Here is a 24,746-nt window from a genome sequence, read left to right on the forward strand (position 1 = left end):
ACTTTCCTTGTCAGCCATGGTTGTCTCATCCTCCCATTAGAATACTATTTTATCTTTGGGATTTATCTCTCCTGCACCTTCTGAATTGCTCCTAGAAACTCCAGCCGTCACCCCTGCTGGTATTCTCTTCCGATCTCCTTTGGCCAGCTCCTCTCTCACACCTCTGTATTTCCTATTGCTTCACTGTAATACTGCTGATCTGACTTTATCTTCTCCCTCTTAAACTACAGTCTGAATTCTATTATATCATGATCACTGTCTCCTAAGGGTTCCTTTACCTTAAGATTCCTAATTAAATTTGGTTCATTACACAACACCCAACGCAGAATTGCCCTTCCCCTAGTGGGCTCAATCACAGGCTGCTCTAAAAAGCCTTCTCATGGACATTCTACAAATTCCCTCTCTTGGGATCCAGGCTCAACCTGATATTCCCAATTTCTCTGCATATTGAAAACCCCCATAACTATTGTAACATTGCCCTTTTTAACTCCCTATATTCTCTCTTGTGGACCTTTCCCTTTTCCGACCTATGTCGTTGGTACCAATATGTCGCAGGACTTCTGGCTGCTCACCCTCCCCCTTTAGAATCCTGTGAACCCAATCTGAGACATCCCTGACCCTGGCATCTGAGAGGCAGCATATCATCTGGGTGTCTCTTTCATGTCCACAGAATCTCCTGTCTGCTCCTCTAACTATGGAATCCCCTGGCACTACTGCATTTCTCTTTTCCCCTTCCCTTCTGAGCCACAAAGCTAAGCACAGTGCCAGAGACATGGTCGCTGTGGCTCCTCTCCTAGTGGGTGCCTCCCCCCCCAACAGTATGCAAAGTGAAGTACTTATTACCGAGGGGAACCGTCACAGGAGTTCTCTGCACCCGCTGCCTCCAGTTACCTGCCTCCTGCAACATAGGGGCGACTACTTTCCTGTAGCTCCTATCATAGTCATACTTTATTAATCCCGGGGGAAATTGGTTTTCGTTACAGTTGCTCCATAAATAATAAATAGTAATAGAACCATAAGTAGTTAAATAGTAATATGTAAATTATGCCAGTAAATTATGAAGTAAGTCCAGGACCAGCCTATCGGCTCAGGGTGTCTGACCCTCCAAGGGAGGAGTTGTAAAGTTTGATGGCCAGAGGCAGGAATGACTTCCTATGATGCTCTGTGCTGCATCTCGGTGGAATGAGTCTCTGGCTGAATGTACTGCTGTGCCCACCCAGTACATTATGTAGTGGATGGGAGACATTGTCCAAGATGGCATGCAACTTAGACAGCATCCTCTTTTCAGACACCACCGTGAGAGAGTCCAGTTCCATCCCCACAACATCACTGGCCTTACGAATGAGTTTGTTGATTCTGTTGGTGTCTGCCACCCTCAGCCTGCTGCCCCAGCACACAACAGCAAACATGATAGCACTGGCCACCACAGACTCGTAGAACATCCTCAGCATCGTCCGGCAGATATTAAAGGACCTCAGTCTCCTCAGGAAATAGAGACGGCTCTGACCCTTCTTGTAGACAGTCTCAGTGTTCTTTAATCAGTCCAGTTTATTGTCAATTCGTATCCCCAGGTATTTGTAATCTATTACTTCCTCATTCTAATGCACAAGCAGAATGTCATTGTGCTGTCTAAGGAGCTCGATGCACTTTGTGCAGGTGTAGTTATCAGGGAGACTGGAGGTCTCCCAGAGTTCCCACATCTCATACAAAGAACATACCACTAACTCTGGACCCAATCTTAGTGCCCTGAATGTGTACTAGTAGATAAAGAAAGAAGAAAAAATCTTGCTGGAAACTTAGTCTCCGCCTGTTGTTGCCAAGTCTGTTGAGCCAAAGCCTGATCACTCTAACTCTAATACTGTCCATTCCTCAAATGGCTGCTCTGCCTACACCTTGCTTATTTTTATTGGCCTTTGCCAAAGGCCTAAAGGATTGTTCTAATTGCAGCCTGCTGAAAGGCCCCGAGCTCTTCTTAAACCTTGCCAATCAACGACAGTTAGAATTTTCAGGAATGGAATACCAAGGTTCAGAACCTCATTGTCTGGATTTTTATGCTTTGATCCAGTCACTAACCAATCCTTTTCAATATTTTCTAGTTCACGTCTTATATCTACAAATTTTTGTCTCCAAAGTGAGCTGTTTTGGAAATCAATTGCATTTCAAAATTATCCAAATTAATCCTCCGCAAAAATTCCATATTCAGTGTGTCTGATGTTACATTCTTTGCATGCTTTCTGAATTTTGCAGTTTCTTCACATGACCTGAATTTAGTGAATCTTAAAGAAAATTGTTCAGCAGTTGACCCATTAGTGCTCAAAAATTGCATTGGGAGGCTCTAAATGTCTGTCATTTCAAGAACTTCAATATCTGTCATGTCTTTTTTAGGTTTGTGAACTGTTGAAAACAGCCATTCTCGGCATCACATTTAAATACCTCCAGTTTGATTTCCAAGGCTTTTATATTACCTGGCTGGAAATCAAAATGGAAATATTTAATGTGATGCTGAAAATGGCATTTTGTGTAGTGCTTAATATGAAGTGTTTTGTCAGATTTGATGTTTAAGTCATTTAAACGAGGAGAAAAATGCCCAAAAAATCAATCTACAAATCCACACAATGTCATATAATTTTTGACAGTAAGATGTTTCGTTCATCAAAATCAGACGAGTTTCATCTAAACACTCTACAAATCATTTAAATATAGAACCTCTAGTAAGCCAAGAACATTGTAGTACGTTAGTACTCACGTGTTTAGTGAATTCACCTTCCTCAATAAATTCTGAAATAGTTTTATACTCAAAGCATGCCAGAAATAAAATTAACCATCTTGCTTACAATTTTTATCACTACTTCAAGTTCCTTAAGGCCAGTTTTTGCACGCAAAGTTTCCTTGTGCACTGTACATAAGACAAAGGAGCAGAAGTCAGCTATTTGTCCCATTGAGTCTGCTCCGCCATTTTATCATGAGCTGATCTGTTCTCCCATTTAGTCCCACTCCCCCACCTTCTCACCATAACCTTTGATGCCCTGGCTACTCAGATACCTTGTACAGTGGATGTCCAACATATTTTGTAGATTGACAAAACCTGCTTTTTGTGGATCTGTTGAAAACCACTATGATTTTGCATTTTGTATATTTTGAAAAGACTTCCTTGGAAGTACTTAGTTCCATTTCTATTTATGAGGTGCAGTCAAATTGTTTAGTATTTGAAGACTTTCCTGATAACCAAATTTGAATCAGAATCAAGTTTAACATGTGTCGTGAAATGTATTATTTTGCGACAGCAGTACATTGCAGTACTTAATTTAAACAACTATATATTACAATAAAAATATAATATATAATAAATAAAAATTAAATAAGTAGTGCAAAATAAGAGGGAAAAATAGTGAGATAGTGTTCGTGGATTCATTGTCCATTCAGAAATTTGATGGCAGAGGGGAAGAAGCTGTCCTGAAACAAACTTCAGACTCCTGTACCACCTTCTTGATGATACAATGATGAGGTCGTATCTGGGTGATTTTAATGATTGGATTTAAATGGTTTCGGTGCATAGTACTGCAAAGTTGTGGATTGCTTTATGGGTTTGTCTTTAAGCCATCAGTTAAGACTCTGTTCCTTTTCATCACTTTCATGAGTATTTTATGCTGCATTGAATGTAGCCATATAAACCATAAATAAATCCTAATCAGTTCTAATTCTTAGGTAGACTAATTACTCAACCTGATGATCCAGCAGGAGGAAATGTAGCACAAAATCCTATAATTTTCATGATTTAACTATAATGGTCTCAGCTTTAAATCATTGCACTTAGACTTAATGTAATCAGCTGTGGTGCATCTGCAGGGTAAACTGTCACGCATTGTGGATGGAGAATTGGTTAGCAGACAGGAAGCAAAGAGTGGGAATAAACGGGACCTTTTCAGAATGGCAGGCGGTGACTAGTGGGGTACCGCAAGGCTCAGTGCTGGGACCCCAGTTGTTTACAATATATATTAATGACTTGGATGAGGGAATTAAATGCAGCATTTCCAAGTTTGCGGATGACATGAAGCTGGGTGGCGGTATTAGCTGTGAGGAGGATGCTAAGAGGATACAGGGTGAGTGGGCAAATTCATGGCAGATGCAATTTAATGTGGATAAATGTGAAGTTATCCACTTTGGTGGCAAAAATAGGAAAACAGATTATTATCTGAATGGTGGCCGATTAGGAAAAGGGGAGGTGCAACGAGACCTGGGTGTCATTATACACCAGTCATTGAAAGTGGGCATGCAGGTACAGCAGGCGGTGAAAAAGGCAAATGGTATGCTGGCATTTATAGCGAGAGGATTCGAGTACAGGAGCAGGGAGGTACTACTACAGTTGTACAAGGCCTTGGTGAGACCACACCTGGAGTATTGTGTGCAGTTTTAGTCCCCTAATCTGAGGAAAGACATCCTTGCCATAGAGGGAGTACAAAGAAGGTTCACCAGATGATTCCTGGGATGGCAGGACTTTCATATGAAGAAAGACTGGATGAACTGGGCTTGTACTCGTTGGAATTTAGAAGATTGAGGGGGGATCTGATTGAAACGTATAAAATCCTAAAGGGATTGGACAGGCTAGATGCAGGAAGATTGTTCCTGATGTTGGGGAAGTCCAGAACAAGGGGCCACAGTTTGAGGATAAAGGGGAAGCCTTTTAGGACCGAGATTAGGAGAAACTTCTTCACACAGAGAGTGGTGAATCTGTGGAATTCTCTGCCACAGGAAACAGTTGAGGCCAGTTCATTGGCTATATTTAAGAGGGAGTTAGATATGGCCCTTGTGGCTACAGGGGTCAGGGGGTATGGAGGGAAGGCTGTGGCGGGGTTCTGAGTTGGATGATCAGCCATGATCATAATAAATGGCGGGGCAGACTCGAAGGGCCGAATGGCCTACTCCTGCACCTATTTTCTATGTTTCTAAGACTTGTCCAAGATAGATAAAGGGATTAAAATTGTGCAAATATTTATCACAATGCTTTCTATTCTGTACTTACTGGCACTAAAAATATCTGTTTAAAGATTTTTGTAAATTGTTTTTAACATCTAAACAGTAATGCCCAGAATTGTACACATTATATTTGACAGCTTAGACATTTCCAAGATGTGGCACAGTATTGTAATCTTAAAATCTTTTTGGCAGATGAACAAGTTCAGTCAGGTGTGGTCCTGAATCAGTGGATACATTGAAGAGGCTAATTAATAGGCCAGGATTTGTTTTAAATGCTTGACTGGCACATGCCACTTGTCTATTGAAATCACATAAGATTTTATGGAGTAGAAGTTGCTTTAAATGGGAGTTAGAATTAACGTGTTGTTCTCTAAAAGGCATCTGGGACTTGGGCAGATTTAAGTAATAGAATTAAACAGCATGACTCTCACTGGCATGTTGATGCAAACTGAACTCACCATTACAGTTGGTCTTGTCTCAATCATCTTAAACTGGAAGATGCCATTTTCAGAAATGTTAGCGATGGAGCTGCGCATCTCAAGGCGGCGATTTCTGAATTTTTATTGTGCTTTTGCTGTGCCTCGTTACTTTGTAGTTGTACTAAATAATAGCTAATACTATTAGCTTTGGAATTGGAGGCCGGTGCCAATATTTTATGTGGTTATGCATAGAATAAAAGTAGAGCTCAACAGTATTTATTGCATCTGATGCACAAAATTTACACTCAGCAATAAATTTTAAGAAACTCAAATCTTTTGTGTGTGTTTGTAATATACTTGGTTTTGAGGTTTAATTAGAGTATAAACCAATTAGATTACGATTAGAGTATAAAGTGATCATGTGAAACTATACTGTGGATTTTTTTTCCCATTTATTTATATTAAGCTTGCTTATTTTTTTAAAATTTCTGTCTTTACAGCTTACAGCCAGCAAACATCTTCCCAGCCACAGGCTCAGCAATTTCAGGCTTTCAATCAACAAGCTCAGCAAGCTCCTGCACCTGGATTCTCCAGCCAAGCCCAGCCCATGCCATCACAGCCTCCTCAGCAGTACCAAGCAGGTTCCTTCCCACCACAGAATTACACAACACAAGCTTCCCAGCCTGCTAATTACACAATGCCGCCTGCCTCCCAGCCTGGTATAGCTCCAAATCAAGCAGGAGGTTACCAGCCAAGACCAGGATTTACACCTTCCCCAGGCAGCAATGTGACACCGCCACTATCTGGATCAAATCCATATGCACGTAATCGTCCTCCATTTGCTCAAGGGTACACTCAACCTGGTCCAGGTTATCGGTAAGGTACCCGGATTATTCAGAAAGCTGCAAGCAAACTTAATATCCTAGGTAATAATTTCCATCCATGCACACTGAGTGCTAACCAGTTTTGATTTGGAAACAATTTATAATCTAAAGCAATGCAGCCCTTCTATTAACTTCAGAATGATGGGATTTTGTTTGCTGAGGAAAAAAGACCAAACTAGATTTTTCTTATTTTCTGCTTTCGATTTTATCAGCATCATAGCATAAAAATTTCTTTTCTCGAGACACTACCTAAACGTGTTGTGATTTTGATCTTGTAGATGTATAGGCAGAAGAACAATAGATAATACAAATATAGTTTTTAAGTAGGGCACAAATGCGATTCATTTTCTTTGTTGTATGAATAACAAAATGTACTAATTGAAGTGAAATTCAAAGGTAATATGTACAAAAGTAATATTTCCCTGCAAAACTAATAAAATGGTTGAAATCATTACTTTGGCTACCTGGTAGCTTTTTTCTCTCCAGACTGTAACTTCATTGTAGTTTGATAGTAATTTACATTGGGTATTTGTTCATTTGCCTAATCCAAGGAAAAAGATCATCAAGAATGAGGTTCGGCAACAGATGTTGGTACATCTGGCTATCTGCATTCCTGCTGTGTTTGCTATAAATCCCAGTGCTGAGGAGATGAGCCAGATGCCATGCATCTGGCCTTTCAGCTTTATACTAGGGTAGGTTGCAGTAAGAAGTTTGACCCTAGGTCCACCTGCATCATACATGATTACGTTACGTCTATTGATAATGTATTGGGTCTTTATGTGAAACAGATCAGTAATTTTAGGCAATGGAAGTGATGAGCAGAACTGCATATGAAGGGAGTCCACCTTTTCTTTGCATTTACCATTACAAATATACATTCTGCAATCTGAATATCTCCTTTGTTTGACAAGCATTACCACACAGGCAGAAAAATAGCAATACCCATAAACAAGAGATTTAACTATTGTTTGACTTACTAATGTCTTGGAAGAAGCTGGGCATTTATTTTGTTTGTGGGCATATCCACATTTATAAAATTTGTATTTACATGGCACCTTTCAGATGTTTGACTGAAGTCACACGAGATACCCAATTAACATCCAGTACAATACTGAGAAATGATCCACTTCTGGCAGTGCCAGTGAATAAATGAGACCGTTAACTATGGGGAAGGCTAAAGATACAGGGTACGATTTTGAAAAATTACTAGTCACCATTGTTTTGGATAATGTTTTTAGTAATCACCTTGTTTGTGAGAGCTTTCCATGTGCAAATTTGCTGCTCCCCAGCAACAGAGAGTACAGTTCAGGACTTCCCAAACAGCTTTTGAAGTTGTGGAAAGTATTTTAATAAAGGAAAATACTTACATTTTTAAAAGAGGTGGTAAGAGGTGTTACTGCGCGATCGAGAATCTTTTGGAGGGAAGGCCTCAAAATCCCCAGCTTTGCCTGCTGCTGGCGACCGAGACTGAGGTCGAATCGTTCGGATAGAGATGGTGCTCGGTACTCAGGGTCGGAGGGCTGATCGGAGGCTCGAAGTTTTCGGATGACTCAGAGTCGGATAGTGGCCGGGCATGGCAGGGAGAGTTTTCTTCCTTCTCCCGTCTGCGTGATATGTGGGACTTTCGAGAAACTTTGAACTCTTTTACTGTGCCATGGCCTGTTCTTCATCAAGTTATGGTATTGGTGCACTGTTGTAACTATATGTTATAATTATGTGGTTTTGTTAGTTTTTTTAGTCTTGGTCTGTCCTGTGTTTTGTGATATCACACCGGAGGAATATTGTATCATTTCTTACTGCATGCATTACTAAATGACAATAAAAGAGGACTGCGTGTTCTCATAATCTAATCTAATCTAAGAGTCCATAAAGTAATAAGCTTCATTTTGAATATCATATTTGTTGAAGTATCTGTTGATGAAGCAGCCAGCAAGGATTGTGTGTATGTGTTTCTTTACAGCATAAAAACATCAGGTAATAAGTTTCACATTAAGTTTACATTTTAATTATGTTTTATTCTCAGCATAATTATGACAGCATAATTCACTGCTGCAAGCAGCCTTGCAAAATTTATCAAAAACTCTGCAGAAGTAAGGCCACTGACAATCTAAATACAAACTGCAGCCATTTGTTCACAAATAAACTTGTGTAACTAGCAATGTCAGATAGGAGAAAAACTATATATTAGTATGCATTACTTAACCTATAGTATCCATTTGACATCAGAATATGAGACAAAAACCTCCACAAATAATTGAATAAATTGCAAGGCCAACAAAGCTAAATGTCTGTGTGAGCATTTGTTAATGTTTGGCAACTGAGCACCTGTTAGGAGTGGAGATTTGATTTACATTTCATCTGTTTTTGCAGCATTCTGCAATAAGACCAGAGATTGAAAATTAAACCTTTCTATAGGGACACTAAGAAATGGTGCTTGAGGGTTTTTTGAAGATGTGATGATTGAGCATTTTTAGAACAATGTTTGCTGAATTTTTACAATGGGGGCTCTGTAGGGACTGAATAAATAAATGTTTGATAACTGCCTGTTTCCACACAAGCTTTATTAGATATCTTTTAGCCTGTGCTTATGTCTGACATTGCACAACTGGCAATGAGAGGCTTGTGAAGTTAGGTTTTCTCTTTTTTACCACAATGAACAGGTACATGAGAACATGTGTATTTCCATGAAGATGTTTGAATATGTGTTACAGCATTACAATATTATTGAAAACTTCTGTGATGTGCATGAACATGTGAGGAACATGTTTATAAGGAACTGTTAATGACTAAGGATTTGAATGCATACAGATATTTGGCAGCTAAGCTGGAGATTACTGCCCTATCTGCATACTCAGGTGTTTGGTGCTGAGCATTTTTGTGAGTTACGTGGGTAATTTAGACTTATGAATTTTTTTTTAAATCACTCCAGCGAAGCTAGTTACAATGTACATTTTAAAATCTATAGCACTTTTCCTATCCATTTGTGGTAAGAATATAAGGGAATAAAATATCTGCAAGTACTGAAAGAACACCTGCAAGAGCAACAGTAGTAAGCATCATTAAATGGATGTGTGGATGTTTGTTAGCCAACAATTTCATCGGGGCACTATTATAATTAGATATTTTCATAGGGTTATTTGTGAATGTACGTTCTGGTACGCTCACCATAATGTGGATAAATATACATGCATTAATAAAAAAATTACAAATTGGGTGTGTAAAGAAAATATCCTGGCTGTAAATATTGTTTTTTTTTTGACTAAAATAGTGTAACCATCAATTTAACTAGCAGAAACAAAAGGCTTCCCCCCCCCCCCATAGGTACCTCTGTTTTCAGTACATCCTTTGGACAAAACAACACATACACTACATTTATTTTGGGTACAATTGGTACAGGAACTGCTTGGTCTTCAGGGTACACAATGAGAGAAATTTCTCTTCTATTCCTGAAGCTCATTTGTTACAAAACATCTAAATAAAAAAACCCTTCTCCAACACTTTGTGAATAGAAGTTACAATTTGTTGTTTTGTTTTAAATACATTCCTGATAAATAACATTTAAACAATTATATTCAAAACTGATGGTATAGGGAGCCAGCTTCCCAGTATCAAAGCTTGTGTTTTCAAAAAAAATTAGGGGGTTTCTTCAGATAAATAAAGCAAACTGTAAAGGACATATTGACCAAATAGCCGGTTGGTTTAAGATTGCAAAAATCAGGGCAGCACTACTAGTTACTTACAACACTCTGGGTGAGAAGTAAGCATTAATTTATTTTAGTGTACTTAGATGTTTACATCAATTTTCTAATGGCCACTACTACTTTTGGAAGTAGCACATTAATTTTTCATCTGGCCTTTTTTAAGTGGAAGTTGGTCAGAAAATTGCTTTTAACATCTTGTAGATGTCATTATTTACTGCCCGATTTTGTGGTTGTATTGTTCTAAAGCCATTTTATTTGTGGAATATTTCAATTATGTGCCTTAGAATGGGTACACTTGACCCTGTACCACATTATGTAAGCATTTCAATGCGGCTTAAAAATAACATTTTGTACATCACATGATCTATCTGAATCTTACGTTGAATATCAGGAACAATATCAATAGAATATAACGACTTGGTTCCTTTGGTCTTTGCTTTTTCTTCATTGCTTGTACTGTAGATGTTTGACTCACCATTGCCCAGGAATAGCTATGCCGCATTCATACCAGTGGACATAATTGATATGTGTTTGCCCACCTATTGTGCCAAACATAACCGGCTCTTGGCGAACACTTCGATAAAAACCTGAGAATTGAAAAATTAACAAATGTTTCAATAATCTTAAGTATAAAAGGCACTAAATATTGGGTCTGATATTTCCTTATCTGTGTGCAGACTAAATGTTCATCTAGTCTGTTACACGCGAACAGTAATGGAATAATAGTTTTGAATGTAATTTGGTTCAAAAATTAAATTTGGTATTGACCTGCATTTTCTCAAATCTGTACCCAAAGGGCTATGCATGTGGTGCTAGTGATTGGAAAATAAACAAGCAGTTCCCAATAATTCTGTTTTCCCAAAGATAGGTATTTGGCCAGTTTGATACAGAAACCTCACAACAGAAATAAACACAAAATGCATTGATTATATTAGGGTTTTCCATTACAATGTGTCAAATGAAGATTTGACTAGAAATGAAACATTCTTCTGGCTTAGAACCAGTTCCTGGATGTTGCGCAGAAAAGCTGGCATTTCCCATTGTAAGTATTGGGAAGCTTGTGATTTAACCCTTGCGTATGCTGACAGCTCTTCCCTCCTGTCTTCTCAACTGCACTTCAGTGTTGGACTTGGCAACAGAGTACAGCAATTCCTGACCATGTACATTGGGAAATCTATTTAAAGCATTGTTTTCAACAGAAAAAATTAGCTGCAAGAAATAAAGTGATAGTATTTTGAGATTGAGTGTTTTATTGTGTGCGTTTTCAGGCAGACTTGGATCTGGGAGCTTAAAATGAAGGAACTTTTAGCAGACATTGGTCATAATGTTGAATTACCCAGCAACTTGAGAGAAAAATTGATATCTGATGTAACAGTATTACAGTTGAGTAAAGGTATAGTGGCGGAAGAGAGGAGCTGATTGGAAGGGGGCCCTAGCAGGGAAGATGACAGGTGTTTCTGGGAGTAATTCAGAAGCTGCACTGAAGTTTCATCCCAAGGGGGAAAAAAAGCACACTAAGTGGAGGACAAAAGAAAAATGACCAGGAAAGTCAGGGACAATATAAAAGCAAAAGAGAAGGTATATAGTACACTTTAGCAAAGACTAGTAGTATGCCAGAGGAGTGGGAAACCTTTAGAAAGCAACAGAGGACAACTAAAAGAGCTATGAAGGAGGTGAAGAAGAAATATGAGGCTAATCTAGCCAATACTGTATGATAAAAAATTACAGAAGGTAAGAGGGGTAAAAGTGAACATTAGACAGTTTAAAAATAATGCTGGAGGAGTAGTAATGGGGAACAGGGAAATAGAGGAGCTAAGTATTTCCCATCATTCTTCATATGTAAAAAGGAAAAGACTGGTAAAGACAAATGTAGGTCCCCTACAGACAGAAACAGGTGAATTGATTATGGGGAGCAAGGACATGGCAGACCAATTGAATAATTACTTTGGTTCTGTCTTCACTAAGGAGGACATAAATAATCTTCCAGAAATAGTTGGGGACAGAGGGTCCAGTGAGATGGAGGAACTGAGCGAAATACATGTTAGTAGGGAAGTGGTGTTGGGTAAATTGAAGGGATTAAAGGCAGATAAATCCCCAGGGCCAGATGGTCTGCATCCCAGAGTGCTTAAGGAAGTAGCCCAAGAAATAGTGGATGCATTAGTGATAATTTTTCAAAACTTGTTAGATTCTGGACTAGTTCCTGAGGATTGGAGGGTGGCTAATGTAACCCCACTTTTTAAAAAAGGAGGGAGAGAGAAACCGGGGATTTATAGACCGGTTAGCCTAACGTCGGTGGTGGGGAAACTGCTGGAGTCAGTTATCAAAGATGTGATAACAGCACATTTGGAAAGCGGTGAAATGATCGGACAAAGTCAGCATGGATTTGTGAAAGGAAAATCATGTCTGACGAATCTCATAGAATTTTTTGAGGATGTAACTAGTAGAGTGGATAGGGGAGAACCAGTGGATGTGGTATATTTGGATTTTCAAAAGGCTTTTGACAAGGTCCCACACAGGAGATTAGTGTGCAAACTTAAAGCACACGGTATTGGGGGTAAGGTATTGATGTGGATAGAGAATTGGTTAGCAGACAGGAAGCAAAGAGTGGGAATAAACGGGACTTTTTCAGAATGGCAGGCAGTGACTAGTGGGGTACCGCAAGGCTCAGTGCTGGGACCCCAGTTGTTTACAATATATATTAATGACTTGGATGAGGGAATTAAATGCAGCATCTCCAAGTTTGTGGATGACACGAAGCTGGGCGGCAGTGTTAGCTGTGAGGAGGATGCAGGGTGACTTGGATAGGTTGGGTGAGTGGGCAAATTCATGGCAGATGCAATTTAATGTGGATAAATGTGAAGTTATCCACTTTGGTGGCAAAAATAGGAAAACAGATTATTATCTGAATGGTGGCCGATTAGGAAAAGGGGAGGTGCAACGAGACCTGGGTGTCATTATACACCAGTCATTGAAAGTGGGCATGCAGGTACAGCAAGCGGTGAAAAAGGCGAATGGTATGCTGGCATTTATAGCGAGAGGATTCGAGTACAGGAGCAGGGAGGTACTACTGCAGTTGTACAAGGCCTTGGTGAGACCACACCTGGAGTATTGTGTGCAGTTTTGGTCCCCTAATCTGAGGAAAGACATCCTTGCCATAGAGGGAGTACAAAGAAGGTTCACCAGATTGATTCCTGGGATGGCAGGACTTTCATATGAAGAAAGACTGGATGAACTGGGCTTGTACTCGTTGGAATTTAGAAGATTGAGGGGGGATCTGATTGAAACGTATAAAATCCTAAAGGGATTGGACAGGCTAGATGCAGGAAGATTGTTCCCGATGTTGGGGAAGTCCAGAACAAGGGGTCACAGTTTGAGGATAAAGGGGAAGCCTTTTAGGACCGAGATTAGAAAAAACTTCTTCACACAGAGAGTGGTGAATCTGTGGAATTCTCTGCCACAGGAAACAGTTGAGGCCAGTTCATTGGCTATATTTAAGAGGCAGTTAGATATGGCCCTTGTGGCTATGGGGATCAGGGGGTATGGAGGGAAGGCTGGTGCAGGGTTCTGAGTTGGATGATCAGCCATGATCATAATAAATGGCGGTGCAGGCTCGAAGGGCCGAATGGCCTACTCCTGCACCTATTTTCTATGTTTTTATGTTTCACAGTGGAAGATCCCAGCAACATGCCAGAAATTTGAGAGAGTCAGGGCAGAGGTGAGGCTGGTAGCCATTACTGAGGAGAAGATGTCGGGGACGTTGAAAGGTGAATAAATCATCTGGATCAGACTACACTAGAATTCTCAGAGGTAGGTAAAAAAAAAACTGGAGGCATTAGTAGGGATCTTACTTGTCTCAATGGAATTAGGGAGGATCCCAGATGACTGGAAAATCACAAATGTGACACTGCTGTTTAAGAAGTTAAAAGGCTGAAAATTATATGGCAATTAGCCTGACCTTTATATGATCTTAGAGTACTATTAGGATGGAAGTTTGGAAGTATGTGATAAAATAAGTTCAAATCAGTGTGGTTTTAGTAATAGGAGATTTTGCCTGACAAATCTGTTAGAATATTTTAACAAGCTCACAAGCAGGTTGGACAAAGGAGAAGTGGTGGATGTTACATACTTGGATTTTTAACACAAGGTGTTAAAGGCAAGGTATTAGTACGGATAGATTGGCCGACCGATGGAAATCAGAGTGTGGGGTCTAAGGAGGCCTTTTCAGAATAGCTGTCAGTGACTAGTAGTGATCCCCAGAGTCAATGTTGGGACCACAACTTTTCATTTTATACATTAATGATCTAATTGAAGGGATAGATGGCATTGTGGCCAAGTTTTCAGATAACATCAAGATAGGTGGAGGACCAGGTCATGTTGAAGAGGCAGGGAATCTGCAGCCGGGCTTGGACAAGTTGGGAGAATGGGTAAAGAAGTGCATATGGAATGCAATGGAGGGTAATGCACTTTTGTAGGACAAAGAAAGGCTTAAGAGGTTTTTTTTGAATGAGAGAAATAGCAGAAATCAGATGCAAAGGGATTTGGGAATTCTTGTGCAGATTTCCCTCAAGGTTAACTTGTAGATTGAGTTGGTAGTAAAGGAGGCAAATGCAAAGTTAGCATTTGTTTTTGAGAGCACTATAATATAAACATAAGGATGCAATACTGAGACTTCATAAGGCATTGATCAGACCATATTTAGCAAATTGTGAGCAATTTTGGGCCCCACATCTAAGGAAGGATGTGCTGACCCTCGAGAAAGTCCAGAGGAGATTCATAAAAATGATCCCAGAAGCGAAACACTGAATAAATAATGAGTCTTTGAAGTACCTAGGCCTGCTCTTGATGGAGTTTGCCAGGATGCAGGGAGATCTCATTGAAACTCGCAGGATACTGAAAGGTCTGAACAGTGGACATGGAGTGGATGTTTCCGTTAGTAGGAGAATCTCGTTTTAAAAGATTATTCCTTTATTCTGTGCCACATTAGAGGGACGATCCTTTAAAACTGTAAAGGAGTTATTTCTTCAGTTGGGGTGGTAAATCTGTAGAATTTGTTGCTACAGATGGCTGTAGAGGCCAAATCACTGGGTGTATTTAAGGCAGAGATTGAACATAGAACATTAAGGCAAAAACTCTTACCTTTTACATATATTAAAAAATCTGGAATTTAAAAAATATTAGCTAGGCTACCCTCATATTTCATCTTCACCCTCTAGCTCTTATAGAAGAAGTGACAGATTCTTGATCAGTGAGGGAGTGATGATTAAAGGGAGAAGGCAGGAAAAGGGGGTTGTAACAAAAATATCAGTTGTGATTGAATGGCAGAGCAGATTCAGTAGGAGAATAGCCTAAATTCTACTCCTGTGCTTTATGGTCTTGTAAAAGACACATACTCGAATACGTGCAGTATCAGGTACAAAGTCAATCTGTGGACCCAGGCACCAAACCCTCCCCTCACTGCCACAGGCGGATCTCCTTAGCCAGGCCTGGGGAAAGGAATACCTGACAGAATATTTTCCAGGTACAAAAAATTGACAGAAATTACAAATCCAAAATAGTACAGGGCAGAGCAATTAGAACACAACAACCTACAATTTTTACCCAACCTGTAATTTTAATTCTCAATATCATAATGGTAGATGCTGCAGTGGCATGTTTGAAGCCCTTTGTCTTCCTTGAAGTAGAGCCAGGAGCATCTCTCGCAGAGTTCATATCCAATGAAATGTGTTACAGCCTGATAGTTATTTAACCTGCCCATTACCACAGCAGTCTTACCATTTTGGATAGTTACATGTGTTAATATTTTGCACAATTTTGGACCAAGAGAGAGTAAGATCAGACGAGCATAATTACCAAGAATAAGCTCACCTTGTCTGATTGGTAGTTGTTCAGGAAGGAGATGTTCGCCTGTTCTCCCATCTAGGAAGGAGTCCACAAACTGACAGTGATCTTCCCCGTGCCCCGATAAATCTCCGATGTTGTAGAAAATGCCTGCATTTTGAAATCACAAAGAATATAATCAGGTTTAATATTGATGCAATTCCTTTTCAATCTGGGACTAGAAATGCATATTGCATAAATTAGATTCACCTAACCACAATATGACATAAATTTGACATGTGGTTCATAACTTGCATGATGCAACTTAAATATGCATCGTTTTTTTTTAGCTTCACTCTGACAACAGTTTGATAAATAATATGACCTTTATTATAATCTGGAAAGTTAGTACACATACAAGCACTGAGTTCCCACTATGACTTAACAGTTTTCCTCCCATATGGTCGCTATGCTCTACTACTCATCTGGATGACGGAATGAGAATAATAGGAAACTGATTATATTTGTGGCTGAGGAAATTAACTGAAATTTACGAGCCATGCTATGAGCACACTAGATTTTCTATTTTGACTTACTTAAATCATCAGTAGAAGGAACTTTATCTCAATGAGTTTATAGCATGTTTATATTTATGCATGTGGCATCCACCTTCTGAGACAAGGTTCCTTTCTGACAATTCCAAAATACTCAAGGTATGGGAGGATGTTGTCACAATATCGTCTAGACTAACTTTCCATTTTGGATAAAGTTGCATTTTGTGATCATGTTAGCATCGCAAGTTACTTGACAGCTGCATAATCTTACTGAACTGTTCAACAAGCTTATCTGAGAATAGTTATAAAAACAAGAGAAAATCTGCAGGTGCTGGAAATCCAAGCAACACACACAAAGTGCGGGAGGAACTCAGCAGGCCAGGCAGCATCCATGGAAAAGAGTACAGTCAACATTTTGAGCCAAAGTATAGATCGTTTAGTCTTTTCCATAGACACTGCTTGGCATGCTGAGTTCCTCCAGCATTTTGTGATGGTTATTAAAAGCGGGTTAAAGTTTTACATACAAAATTTATGACAGAATGGTGACTTATTCTTGTTCTTATGTATGTCGTCTTCATCACTGTTGTTCTACTCAAGAAACTATACTATACATGACTGAACTTGTAGAATCTAATGGGATTGGTGCTTTGGAACTGTGAAACTTTATTAGTGGTGTCATCACATATCTACTTTTAAACATGATAATTTGTGATTTTGGTACTGTCAGATTGGTCTCCAAACATTCTGCTGCACAGCCCTGAATCTTGAAAATGCTAAAAATAATGACAACACTCATAGTGGGATTTGTAAACTAAGCATTACAATCTCTACCACATCCATTTATTCTCTCCTCCACATTCTCATGTATGAATTGATAGTTCGAGATGCTTGATTACGGTTACTGTTCTCATAACTTTTGTCGCAATGATCTAAGATAGCTGCCCTGTGCTGTATCTCAGAATCCTTATGTTATTTATTTATTTATTTATTTATATTGAGATACAGAGTGGAATAAGTCCTTCCGGCCCCTTGAACTGTGCCGTCCAGCAACCCCACCCCCCAAGATAACCCTCGCCTAATCACAGGACAATTTACAATGACCAACCTACCAACCAACACATCTTTGGACTACGAGGGGAAAACTGGAGCACCTGGAGGAAAACCACGTGGTCACAGGGAGAACGTACAAACTCCTTGCAGACGGGAATTGAACCTGGGTTGCTGGTACTGTAAAGCATGGTGCTAACTACTATGCTATCATGCCTCTCTTGTTACACAGCTCCTGGTTTTTCATTTTAAACACTCACAAATGCATAGATTTTACTTTAAATAAAATAAGCTCATGTTGCATACTGTTGTGCTGGGTACTTGGCATGAGTCCGTGCCCTTTGCTGATGTTCCGATGGCTCCATATTGCAGGAGCTACCCATGAAGGCCAGCTTTAGGAAAACCAAGTGAATGGTGCAATGTGGAACTCAGTAACATACGGCATAGTTACTAAGTATTATTTGTTTTCTCCTGCTTTTTATATTCACTTAAAAGTATTCACTTTCCATTTCTTCTGCCACAAATATTTCTTCAATATGAATTATCTTCTAGTTGGTAAATGGATGGATTTTAGGCAAATAATTGATTAAAAATATGTATTTTCACAGCGGAGAAGGTAATGCAGGAAATACTGAAATAAAATGTGCGTCTTGGCATTGTGTTAGAGCCATAGTAGCCAGTTTAATCTAAAACTGCTGAATTAACTTGCCAATCTTACAAATGCTTTATGGCAACTTTCCTCCCCCCACAATTAATCTAATAACTAATTACACTACTGGTAAGAGGTGCAAGGTGCATTTTTTTCTTTGTATTAAAAGCGATATCTAGAAAACAGATCATACCTGAGAGGGAATTACTGAGGTAAATCTTGTATCTCAGAGAGTTACACAGTACAATGCCGACAAATTTCCTGTAACGGGTTCGTTTAACAAATCGCTTGCCTTGGCATTCTGAATACGAATCAAATTTGAAACTGTACTGAGTCCAGATTGCATCTTTTCCTATTAAACAAAGGGAAACAATTACACTAAAAATTGGACCTATCTCAATACATGGAATTATTAAACACTTGCCAGAATCTGTGGCCCATTTGCACAACCACAAACAAGATGTGCTCTGGTTCTATGCTCCACAACAAACTTACCAGTTTTTTAGGCATCCTTTAGTCTTGCGAGACCATGGATCTGCGCCTGGAAAGTCTTCACTCTCCAGGGCACAGGCCTCGGCAAGGTTGTATGGAAGACCAGCAGTTGCCCATGCTGCAAGTCTCCCCTCTCCACGACACCAATGTTGTCCAAGGGAAGGGCATTAGGACCCATACAGCTTGGAACCAGTGTTGTCGCAGAGCAATGTATGATTAAGTGCCTTGCTCAAGGACACAACACGTTGCCTTACCAGTTATGTCTCTATTTCCTCCTACATAACTACTAATCACCCCCAAATAATATTCGTCCACTGGCATGCTCTTTGCAGTCTCTATTAATGAGCCTTCAATACTTTGGTTTATAAAGATATAGAAATGTTAACCACACAGTATTCACTATTCTCTTTTTGTTCTTTATACTGGTCTCGCTTTCCTCACATTAGTTTAAATTGTTTAATAATGGTGCCAAAACTTAAACTAGCTGAATGTCCCACAAGAGGAATCAATCTAGAACTAGTGTCATTTTAAAAATCAGGGGCCACTACTTATAGCAACCCCTTAAAAACCCTGACCTTAATAAATAGTGGATCAGGTTTGAGAAGTTGAGTGGACTAGTCCTGCCCCTAATTCATAAACCAACAAGGATCCATTTGGGCTTTCCATTGTTTGGAAACCTCTCAAAACTTGTAATAAGCTTATGTCTTTCATCTTGTCCTACTTGAGTACTGCAAAATATTCATAAATTTGGGAGTCTCTCTTTTTATGCATTACAACACACAGTAGGCCCTTCAAGCCACACTGTCCCAGCGAACCTGACAATCACGGGACCATTTACAATGACCAGCATGGCTTTGGGCTGTAGGAGGAAACTGGAACACCTGGAGAAAACCCATGCATTCCAAATTCCTTATGGAGGATGCTGGAAGTTAACTCCGAATTCCAACTTCCAAGCTGTAATAGCATCATGCTAACTGCTATACTGGGAATGTATCTGGCCTGAAACTCACTAAACTAGAGTTACTAGGGATAGGAACCAGAATGCCAGAACAGTTACTGGAAAGGTTGTGGAGGCAGATGTTAGTAGGACCTCAGACGAAGTAAGGATCAAAAGGTTGAGCATGGTGTGGCTAGTGTTCTGAGCTGCATATATTTGAATGCAAGAAGTATTGTAGGAAAGACGGATGAGCTCAGGACATGGATCAACAAATTATGATGTTGTAGCCATTAGTGAGACTTGGTTGCAGGATGGGCAGGACTGGCAGCTCAGTATTCTGGGGTTCTATTCTTTCAGACGTGACAGGGCAGAAGGGATTAAAGGAGGAGGGGTGCTGTTACTGGTCAGGGCGAATGTCAGGGCAGTTAACTGGACAAATTGGAGAACATGACTAGTGAAGCAATATGGGTGGAACATAGAAATAAGAAAGGTACGACTATGTTAATGGGGCTATATTACAGACCACCCAACAGTCCTAGGGATTTAGAGGAACAATTTTGTAAAGAGATTACAGACTGTTGCAAGAAACATAAGATTGTTATATTAGGTAATTTTAAACTTTCCACATATTGACTGGGAATCCCATTCTGAAAAAGGACCAGACGGGATAGAGTTTGTCAAATGTGTTCAGGAAAGTTTCCTTCATCAATACATAGAAGTCCCAAAGAGAGATTGTGTGATACTTGATCTGCTATTAGAGAATGAGACAGGGCAGGTGACAGAAGTCTGTGTGGGGGAACACTTTGCATCCAGTGATCACAATGCCATTAGTTTCAAAGTAAATATGCAAAAAGATAGGTCTGGTCAGTGAGTTGAGATTCTAAATTACAGAAAGGCCAATTTAGGTGATAGAGAAATGATCTGGCAAGTGCCAACTGAGGCAGAGTGTTTTCTCACAAAGGTGTACTTGGAAAGTAGAGGCCCTGAAAAAAGGACATTTTGAGAGGACAAAGCTTGTATGTGCCTGTCAGAATAAAAGGTAAAGATAACAAGTGTAGGGAACCTTGGTTTTCCAGAGGTATTGAGGCTCTGGGTTAAGGGGAAAAAAAAGATGCATAGCAGGTATAGGCAAGTAGGAACAAATGAGGTACTTGTGGAGTACAAGAAATGCAAGAGTGAACTTATGAAAGAAATCAGGAAGGCTAAACGAAGGCATGAAGTTACTCTAGCATCCAGCATGAAGGAGAATCTTAAGGGATTCTACATGCATATTAAGAGTAAAAGGATGCAAGGGACAAACTTGGTCCTCTGGAAGACCAGAATGGTATCTATGTGTGGAGACAAAACCGATGGGGGAGATGTTAAATGAATTCCTTGCATCTGTGTTTACTCACAAGATGGATACAATCTACACAAGTGAGGCAAAGCCGCATCAACTTCATGGACCCTGTACAAATTACAGAGAAGGAGGTGTTTGCTACCCTGAATCAAAACAGGGTGGGTAAATCCCCAGGACCTGAAAAGGTGTTTCATTGGACCCTATGGGAGGCAAGTGCAAAAATAGCTGGCCCCTAGCAGAGATATTTAAAACATCGTTAGCTACAGGAAAGGTACCAGAGGATTGGAGGATTGCCAATGTTATTAAAAAAGGCTCTAAACAGAAACCAGGAAATTATAGGTCAGTGAGTCTGACATCAGTTGCAGGAGAGTTATTGGAAGGTATTCCAAGGGACTGGATATACAAGTATTTGGATAGACATTGACTGATTAAGGATAGTCAGCATGGCTTTGTGTGACGTGCGTCATGTTTAACCAATCTTATGGAGCTTTTTGAGGAAGTTATCAGGAAAGTGGATGTTGTCTACATGGACTTTAGAAGGGTATTTGACAAGGTCCCACATGCGAGGTTGGTCAAGAAGCTTCAGTCACTTGCCATTCAGGATGATGTAGTAAATTGGATTAGACACTGGCTTTGTGGGAGAAGCAAGACAGTGGTAGTAGAGGGTTGTCTCTCTGACTGGAGGCCTGTGACTAGTGGAGTGTCACAGGGATCAGTGCTGGGTCCTTTGTCCTTTGTCCTTTATATCAACAATCTGGATGATAATGTGGCTAACTAGATCAGCAAATTTAGAGATGACATCAAGAGTGGGGGTGTAGTGGAGAGTGAGGAAAGCTATCATGGCTTGTAGAGGGATCTGCAACAGTTGGAAAAAGGGGCAGAAAAATGGCAGTTGGAATTTAATGCAGATAAAAGCTAGGTTTTGCACTTCGGTAGGACAAATCAGGGTAGGTCTTAAACAGGAGGTGTGTGATAGAACAAAGGGATGTGGGAATACAGGCCCATAATCTGTTGAAAGTGCCGTCAAAGGTAAATGGGGTCGTAAAGAAAACTTTTGGGACATTGGCCTTCATAAATCAATGTATGGAGTACAAAAGATGGGATGTTATGTTGAAGTTGTACAATATGTTGGTGAGGCCTAATTCAGAATATTGTGTGCAGTTTTGGTCATCTACTTACAAGAAATATGTAAACAAGGTTGAAAGAGTGCAGAGGAAATGTCCAAACATGTTGCTGGGACTGGAGGACCTGAGTTATAAGGGAAGATTGAATAGGTTAGGATTTCATTCCTTAGAATGTAGAAGATTGGGTGGAGACAAAATTACAAGGGATATAGACATAGAAACATAGAAAATAGGTGCAGGAGTAGGCCATTCGGCCCTTCGAGCCTGCACCGCCATTTATTATGATCATGGCTGATCATCCAACTCAGAACCCTGCCCCAGCCTTCCCTCCATACCCCCTGACCCCCGTAGCCACAAGGGCCATATCTAACTCCCTCTTAAATATAGCCAATGAACTGGCCTCAACTGTTTCCTGTGGCAGAGAATTCCACAGATTCACCACTCTCTGTGTGAAGAAGTTTTTCCTAATCTCGGTCCTAAAAGGCTTCCCCTCTATCCTCAAACGGTGGCCCCTCGTTCTGGACTTCCCCAACATCGGGAACAATCTTCCTGCATCTAGCCTGTCCAATCCCTTTAGGATCTTATACGTTTCAATCAGATCCCCCCTCAATCTTCTAAATTCCAACGAGTACAAGCCCAGTTCATCCAGTCTTTCTTCATATGAAAGTCCTGCCATTCCAGGAATCAATCTGGTGAACCTTCTTTGTACTCCCTCTATGGCAAAGATGTCTTTCCTCAGATTAGGGGACCAAAACTGCACACAATACTCCAGGTGTGGTCTCACCAAGGCCTTGTACAACTGCAGTAGTACCTCCCTGCTCCTGTACTCGAATCCTCTCGCTATAAATGCCAGCATACCATTCGCCTTTTTCACCGCCTGCTGTACCTGCATGCCCACTTTCAATGACTGGTGTATAATGACACCCAGGTCTCGTTGCACCTCCCCTTTTCCTAATCGACCACCATTCAGATAATAATCTGTTTTCCTATTTTTGCCACCAAAGTGGATAACTTCACATTTATCCACATTAAATTGCATCTGCCATGAATTTGCCCACTCACCCAACCTATCCAAGTCACCCTGCATCCTCTTAGCATCCTCCTCACTGCTAACACTGCCACCCAGCTTCGTGTCATCCGCAAACTTGGAGATGCTGCATTTAATTCCCTCATCCAAGTCATTAATATATATTGTAAACAACTGGGGTCCCAGCACTGAGCCTTGCAGTACCCCACTAGTCACCGCCTGCCATTCTGAAAAGGTCCCGTTTATTCCCACTCTTTGCTTCCTGTCTGCTAACCAATTCTCCACTCACACCAATACCTTACCCCCAATACCGTGTGCTTTAAGTTTGCACACTAATCTCCTGTGTGGGACCTTGTCAAAAGCCTTTTGAAAATCCAAATATACCACATCCACTGGTTCTCCCCTATCCACTCTACTAGTTACATCCTCAAAAAATTCTATGAGATTCGTCAGACATGATTTTCCTTTCACAAATCCATGCTGACTTTGTCCGATCATTTCACCGCTTTCCAAATGTGCTGTTATCACATCCTTGATAACTGACTCCAGCAGTTTCCCCACCACCAACGTTAGGCTAACCGGTCTATAATTCCCCAGTTTTTCTCTCCCTCCTTTTTTAAAAAGTGGGGTTACATTAGCCACCCTCCAATCCTCAGGAACTAGCCCAAAATCTACCGAGTTTTGAAAAATTATCACTAATGCATCCACTATTTCTTGGGCTACTTCCTTAAGCACTCTGGGATGCAGACCATCTGGCCCTGGGGATTTATCTGCCTTCAATCCCTTCAATTTACCTAACACCACTTCCCTACTAACATGTATTTCGCTCACTTCCTCCATCTCACTGGACCCTCTGTCCCTTACTATTTCTGGAAGATTATTTATGTCCTCCTTAGTGAAGACAGAACCAAAGTAATTATTCAATTGGTCTGCCATGTCCTTGCTCCCCATAATCAATTCACCTGTTTCTGTCTGCAGGGGACCTACATTTGTCTTTACCAGTCTTTTCCTTTTTACATATCTATGAAAGCTTTTACAGTCTGTTTTTATGCTCCCTGCCAGTGTTCTCTCATAATCTTTTTTCCCCTTCCTAATTAAGCCCTTTGTCCTCCTCTGCTGAACTCTGAATTTCTCCCAGTCCTCAGGTGAGCCACTTTCTCTGGCTAATTTGTATGCTTCTTCTTTGGAATTGATACTATCCCTAATTTCTCTTGTCAGCCACGGGTGCACTACCTTCCTTGATTTATTCTTTTGCCAAACTGGGATGAACAATTGTTGTAGTTCATCCATGCAACCTTTAAATGCTTGCCATTGCATATCCACCGTCAATCCTTTAAGTGTCATTTGCCAGTCTATCTTAGCTAATTCACGTCTCATACCTTCAAAGTTACCCCTCTTTAAGTTCAGAACCTTTGTTTCTGAATTAACTATGTCACTCTCCATCTTAATGAAGAATTCCACCATATTATGGTCACTCTTACCCAAGGGGCCTCTCACGACAAGATCGCTAATTAACCCTTCCTCATTGCTCAAAACCCAGTCCAGAATAGCCTGCTCTCTAGTTGGTTCCTCGACATGTTGGTTCAAAAAACCATCCCGCATACATTCCAAGAAATCCTCTTCCTCAGCACCTTTACCAATTTGGTTCACCCAGTCTACATGTAGATTGAAGTCACCCATTATAACTGCTGTTCTAACTTTGTTATAACTTTGGTTCTGTCTTCACTAAGGAGGACATAAATAATCTTCCAGAAATAGTAAGGGACAGAGGGTCCAGTGAGA

General features: G+C 40.3%; 2 protein-coding genes across 3 annotated transcripts in view; one reads left to right on the plus strand and one right to left on the minus strand.

Moving 5' to 3' along the window:
- The window catches only part of tfg (trafficking from ER to golgi regulator), a 99,488-nt gene extending 92,758 nt beyond the window's left edge, over positions 1-6,730 (plus strand). The window contains exon 8 of the mRNA XM_063050548.1: positions 5,894-6,730. Coding sequence (XP_062906618.1) covers positions 5,894-6,273 — 380 coding nt within the window. The 3' untranslated portion in view covers positions 6,274-6,730. The remainder of the gene's footprint in view (positions 1-5,893) is intronic.
- A 1,577-nt stretch (positions 6,731-8,307) lies between these two features.
- Positions 8,308-24,746, minus strand: part of LOC134347920 (target of Nesh-SH3) — a 347,223-nt gene continuing 330,784 nt past the window's right edge. For both annotated transcript variants that reach the window (XM_063050550.1, XM_063050549.1), the window contains 3 exons: positions 18,239-18,397; positions 15,844-15,966; positions 8,308-10,565 (listed from right to left, as the gene is read on the minus strand). In XM_063050550.1, the coding sequence (XP_062906620.1) occupies positions 10,450-10,565; positions 15,844-15,966; positions 18,239-18,397 (398 nt within the window). In that variant the 3' untranslated portion in view covers positions 8,308-10,449. The remainder of the gene's footprint in view (positions 10,566-15,843; positions 15,967-18,238; positions 18,398-24,746) is intronic.

The sequence above is a fragment of the Mobula hypostoma genome, chromosome 6 (genome assembly GCF_963921235.1).
Source record: "Mobula hypostoma chromosome 6, sMobHyp1.1, whole genome shotgun sequence".
NCBI classification, from domain to species: domain Eukaryota; kingdom Metazoa; phylum Chordata; class Chondrichthyes; order Myliobatiformes; family Myliobatidae; genus Mobula; species Mobula hypostoma.